At 45.7% G+C, this 6,325-nt stretch overlaps 1 protein-coding gene across 1 annotated transcript; it reads left to right on the forward strand.

Moving 5' to 3' along the window:
* Positions 1–1,086: 1,086 nt before the first annotated feature.
* LOC702006 (putative myc-like protein MYCLP1) lies at positions 1,087–4,974 on the forward strand. Its single transcript, XM_015127943.3, has one exon. The coding sequence runs from the start codon at positions 1,110–1,112 to the stop codon at positions 2,184–2,186; it is 1,077 nt and encodes a 358-aa protein (XP_014983429.1). The 5' UTR covers positions 1,087–1,109; the 3' UTR covers positions 2,187–4,974.
* The last annotated feature ends 1,351 nt before the right edge of the window (positions 4,975–6,325 follow it).

Consider the following 6,325-nt stretch of genomic DNA (forward strand, 5'->3'; position numbering starts at 1 on the left):
CTCCATTTCAAAAAAAAGAAAAAAGAAAATTGGGGCTAATAAATGGATTAAGCAAAGATGCAGGATACAAGGGCAACATACAAAAATCATCATTTATATTTATATACACTAACAATGAACAATCTGAAAAGTAAATATTAAAAAATTATCACTAAGATAGCCATGCTGCAGGCAGAGCTCATTGGCTCACACCTGTAATCCCAGCATTTTAGGAGGCTGAGGCTTGCCGACCACTGGAGGTCAGGAGTCAAAACCAGCTGGGTCAACATGGCGAAACCTCGTCTCCATTAAAAAAATTTAAAAAATAAAAAAACAAATTAGCCAGACATGGTGGCCCGGGGCGCCTGTAGTCCCGGCTACTTGGGAGGCTGAGGTCGGATAATCTCTTGAACTCAGGAGGTGGAGGTCGCAGTGAGCAGAAATCGAGCCACTGCACTCCAACCTGGGTGACGAAAGAAAGAAAGAAAGAAAGAAAGAAAGAAAGAAAGAAAGAAAGAAAGAAAGAAAGAAAGAAAGAAAGAAAGAAAGAAAGAAAGAAAGGGAAGGAAAGAAGAAGGAAGGAAGGAAGGAAGGAAGGAAGGAAGGAAGGAAGGAAGGAAGGAAGGAAGGAAGGAAGAGAAAGGAAAGGAAGGAAGGAAAAAATAGCCGGGCATGGTGGAGGACTAGCATTTCTCAATTTCAAAACGTACTACAAACCACACTTAATCAAAACCATGTGGTACTGGCATAAGGATAGACATATAGATCAATGGAATAGAATTGAGAGTCGGAAACCCATACATCTAAGGTCAATTGATTTTCAAAGAGGTGTCAAGAGTATGCAATTGGAAAAGAATAGTCTCTTCCAAAAATGGTCCTGGAATACTTGGATATTCACATGCAAAAGAATGAAGCTGGGCCTTACCTCACGCCATATACAAAAATTAACTCAAAATGAACCAAAGACCTAAATATAAGAGCTAAAATTGTAAGCCTCTTAGAAATAAATATAGAGGGCGGGTCGTGCGCTCGGTGGCGCGTTGTGCGCGTGTGCGGAATGCCCTGCTGCCCCCAGCTGGAGGGGAACCAGTCTGCTCCAGGTGGCAAGCTGCGTGAGCAAGCAAGCCAACATGGACCGCGACTCGTACCAGCACTATTTCTACGACTATGACGGCGGGGAGGATTTCTACCGCTCCACGACGCCCAGCGAGGACATCTGGAAGAAATTCGAGTTGGTGCCGCCGCCCTGGGACTTGGGTCCCGCCGCCGGGAACCCAGCCCTTGGCTTTGGTCCCCTGGAACCGTGGCCGGTAGGGTGCGCTGAGAACGAGACGGAATCCCAGGACTACTGGAAAGCTTGGGACCCGAACTACGCCTCCCTCATCCGCCGTGACTGCATGTGGAGCGGCTTCTCCGCCCAGGAGCCACTGGAGAGAGCGGCGAGTGACCTGCTTGCAGTTGGCGCGCCCTCGGGGTACTCGCCTAAGGAGTTCGCCACCCCCGACTACACTCCTGAGCTCGAAGCCAGCAACCTAGCGCCTATCTTCCCCTGTTTGCTGGGCGAGCCCAAGATCCAGGCCTGCTCCAGGTCTGAGAGCCCAAGCGACTCCGAGGGCGAAGAAACCGACGTGACAGTAAAGAAGAGGCAGTCTTTGAGTATGCGGAAGCCGGTCACCATCGCGGTGCGTGCAGACCTTCTGGATCCCCGCATGAATCTCTTCCACATCTCCATCCACCAGCAACAGCACAACTATGCTGCCCCTTTTCCTCCAGAAAGCTGCTTCCAAGAAGGGGCTCCAAAGAGGATTCCCCCAAAAGAAGCTCTAGAGAGAGAAGCTCCAGGGGGAAAGGATGATGAGGAAGATAAAGAGATTGTGAGCCTCCCACCTGTAGCAAGTGAGGCTGCCCAGTCCTGCCAGCCCAAACCCATCCGTTATGATACTGAGAATGGGACCAAGAGGAAGTATCACAGCTCCCTGGAGCGCAAGAGGCGGAATGATCAACGTTCGCGGTTCTTGGCCCTGAGGGACGAGGTACCCGCGCTGGCCAGGTGCTCTAGGGTTTCCAAAGTAATGATCCTAGTCAAGGCCACGGAATACTTACAAGAACTAGTGGAGGCCGAGGAGAAGATGGCTACGGAGAAAAGGCAGCTCGAATGCCAGCGTCGGCAATTGCAGAAAAGAATTGAGTACCTCAGTAGCTACTGACCAAAAAGCCTGACCGTTCGGTCTTAAAAAGACACAAGTTTGCTTTTTGATCTCCCTCTCCCCTTCAGTAACTTGTACATTTTTGTTACAGCAGGACACTCTGGACAGCAGATTGAAGAATGCATTGCAGCCAGTGCACAAACAATATAAAGGCTTGCATTCTTGGAAACCTTGAAACCCAGCTCTCTCTCTTCCCTGGCTCATGGGAGTGCCTTGTGTTTTCTGGCACCTTTAGCTTCTCAGCGGGCAGCTTACTGAGGAGCCTTGGGGCCTTCCTGGCTCACTATCTCAAAAGAAAAGGCTGACAGATGCTATGCAACACGTGGTGGATGTTGTTGGGGGCTCCAGCCTGGAAGAAATCTCACACTCTACATGAACTTTAGGCTAGGAAAGGATGTCTCTGGGGTAATGCAAGGACAGCTGGGTGTGGACGCTCTCCCTGTGGCTCCATTTTTTCCCAGGAGACACACAAGCTGTCTTGGGTGAAAACAAGCTCAGAGACTTGATGAACGTGGACCATTACCTCACTGTCAGACACTACAGTAGCTGAGGAGTTGGAAACCTTACATATATGTATAAATGTATATATGTATATACGTATATATTATGATGTTGGCTGACCCCCTTCCTCCCACTCTCAATGCTGTGACTGAGAACATTTAAGAGAGCTTTGCCTGTAAGTAATTTGTCTTAAAGCCCTCTGGGCTCTCTTCTCTGAGGGAGGGAACTTCGAGTCCTCACAAGGGACCTTGTCTCATTCTGCCTCTGTTATGCAATGGGTTCTACAGCACCCTTTCCCGCAGGTTAGAAATATTTCCCTAAGTCACAGAGAAATGGGTCTTAGCCTGGGGCCTGGGGAAAGTTCGGAGTCCTGGTTCATGAACTTGATCCCTGCTCAGGTGTTTTCTGAGGGGCCCTTGAGGCCCAATCTTTTCTCAAGGCAGGTGTGAGGCACCTTAGAAGGGAGAACTGTAACACTTCCTCTTTCGCACCTGCCTCTCATCTCAATCCTTGACTGATGAATTTGAAGTTCTACTAGAACCATGAAAACTTGTTCCTTTCATGCATCTCCAAGGAGCTTGCTGGCTCTGCAGCCACCCTTGGGCCCTCACACCAGCCTGCAATGAGTCAGATGTCCTTCGCAGAGTCAGGGCCTTTCTGAAGTTTTCTGGAGAGTTGTTGGGACTCATCTAGTGCTCCACAACGTGGACTTGCCTCCTTGTGTGTTTAAAATGAGCCTCTGGGAGCTCTGCTTAGTCAACCATGATGGATTTTTTCTTTTTTCTTTTTTTTTTTTTTGAGATGCAGCCTCGCTCTTGTTGCCCAGGCTGGAGTGCAGTGGCATGATCTCGGCTCACTGCAACCTCTGCCTCCCGGGTTCAAGCGATTCTCCTGCCTGAGCCTTCCGAGTAGCTGGGATTACAAGTGCCTGCCACCATGCCTGGCTAATTTCTGTATTTTTAGTAGAGACGGGGTTTCACCATGTTGGCCAGGCTGGTCTTGCCCTCCTGACCTCAGGTGATCTGCCTGCTTCCATGATAGATTTTGCCCCAGCTGGACTCTGCAACTCCACGTGGAATCCAGGTGCAGCCTCCAGTCTGGGAAAGTCACCCAACCCCGCAGTTGTCATGTGGGTAACCTCTGGAACCCCTAAGTCTGTCCTGTGAGAAGGACCAGCCCCTCCAGAACTCTGCCTAGGACAGCAGGTGCCTACTTGGAAGTTGGGAGGATGGGGAGTGATAAGTATTATATGTGGCTCTGAAACACCAGCTGCTACTTCCAAATCTATTGTCCATAATGGTTTCTTTCTGAGGTTGCTTCTTGCCCTCAGAGAACTCCAGGGGATGTTTGGAAATAGCCTCTTCACCCTTCTGGAGCATGGTTTACAAGAGCCAGCTGACTTTTGAGACTGTCTATGGAGAACAGGTTGATTGTAGGTTACTGATGTTTCACCTGAATAGCTTGTATTTTATAAGCTGCTGTTTGGTATTATACTGGGGGAGAGTATCCTTTTATATTGTTTTTTGGGTTTTTGTTTGTTTGTTTGTTTGTTTGTTTTGAGATGGAGTCTGGGTCTGTCGCCAGGCCAGAGTGCAGTGGTGCGATCTTGGCTCACTGCAACCTCCGCCTCCCTGGTTCAAGCGATTCTCCTTCCTCAGCCTCCTGAGTACCTGGGATTACAGCCATGCACCACCACACCCAGCTAATTTTTTTTTTTTTTTTTTCTTAGTAGAGGCGGGATTTCACCATGTTGGCCAGGATGGTCTCAATCTCCTGACCTCGCGATCCGCCTGCCTTGGCCTCCCAAAGTGTAAATTGTATTTTTGTATGCCTTTTGCAAAGTGGTGTTAACTCTTTTTGCACAAGAAAATAAAAAAAAAAAAAACCTCTTGGGTAATTCTGTTAAAAGGGTCTGAATAGCTTGTGTTTTATAAGCTGCTGTTTGGTATTACACTGAGGGGGAGTATTTTTTACATTGTATTTTTGTATGCCTTTGGCAAAGTGGAGTTAACTCTTTTTGTACAAGAAAAAAATACTCTTCGGTAATTCTGTTAAAAGGGTCTAAATAACTTGTGTTTTATCAGCTGCTGTTTGGTATACTGGGGGGGAGTATTTTTTATATTGTATTTTTGTGTGCCATTTGCAAAGCAGTGTTAACTCTTTTTGTTCAAGAAAAAAAAACTCTTGGGTAATTCTGTTAAAAGGGTCTGATTTATTTTGAAAAGCAAGTTTACCTGAAATTTTGTATTTAGTTGTGATTACTGATTACCTGATTGTAAAATGTTGCCTTCTGGGACATCTTCTAATAAAAGTTTTCTCAAACATGTTTTTTTTTTAAAAAAGAAGTAAACATCTTTATTACCTTGAATGTGGTAATGGATTTTTTTTTTTTTTTTCCCGATACGGTCGTATTCTGTTTCCCAGGCTGGAGTGCTATGGCACAATCTCGGCTCACTGCAACCTCTACCTCCCAGGCTCAAGTGATCCCCCAACCTCAGCCTCCCAAGTAGCTGGGACCACAGGCTCGAGCCACCACGCATGGCTAATTTTTGTACTTTTGGTAGAGACAGGGCTTCACCATGTTGCCCAGGCTAGTCTCAAACTCCTAAGCTCAAGTGATCTGCCCACCTTGGCCTTTCAAAGTGCTGGGATTACAGGCATGACCCACCACCCCTGGCCTAGTAATGGATTCTTAATAGACATGACAAAACCACAAACAACGAAAGAAAAAAAATACATAAATTCAACTTCGACAAAATTAAAACTTTTTTTTTTTTTGAGACAGAGTCACTCTTGTTGCCCAGACTGGAGTGCAGTGGTGTAATTTTCGCTCACTGCAACTTTCTGCCTCCCAGGTTCAAGTGATTCTCATGCCTCAGCCTCCCAAGTAGTTTGGATTACAGGCGCCTGCCACCACACCCAGCTAATTTTTGTATTTTTAGTAGAGATGGGGTTTTGCCATGTTGGCCAGGCTGGTCTCGAATTACTGACCTCAGGTGATCTGCCACCTCGGCCTCCCAAAGTGCTGAGATTACAGGTGTAAGCCACCATGCCCGGCCCAAAATTAAAACCATTAAGCACAAAGATACGTCAAGGAAGTTAAAAGACAACTTACAGAATGAGAGAAAATATTTGCAAATCATATATCTGATAAAGGTCTAGTATACATATTATTTAAAGAACTTGTACAACTTAACAACAAGAAAGACAAACTGATTTTAAAATGGGCAAAAGACTTTAATAAACATTTACCCAAAGGAGATATACAAATGACCAACAAGCACATGAAAAGAAGTTCAACATCATTAGTCATTAGGGAAATATAATTCAAAACCATAATGACGTAAAACCTAACACACACTAAGATGGCTATAATTAAGAAAAAAAACCCAGAATATAGCAAGTGTTGGCAAAGATGTGGAAACTGGAACTGTCATAAATTGCTAGTGAGAAGGTAAAATGATGCAATTGTGGAAAACAATTTTGCAGTTTCTCAAAAAGTTAGACATACAATTACCATATGACCAAGCAACTGCACTCCTAGGGAAATAAAAACATAAGTCCACACAAAAATTGCACATAAACGTTTATAGCAACATTATTCATGATAACAGGAAAAGTGAAAACATCCAATTATC

Source organism: Macaca mulatta, chromosome X, assembly GCF_049350105.2.
Source record: "Macaca mulatta isolate MMU2019108-1 chromosome X, T2T-MMU8v2.0, whole genome shotgun sequence".
In the NCBI taxonomy this organism is placed as follows: Eukaryota; Metazoa; Chordata; class Mammalia; order Primates; family Cercopithecidae; genus Macaca; species Macaca mulatta.

What these genes read in the sequence shown, in the direction of transcription:
- LOC702006 (XM_015127943.3), top strand. Translation starts at nt 1,110, where the DNA reads ATGGACCGCGACTCGTACCAGCACTATTTCTACGACTATGACGGCGGG.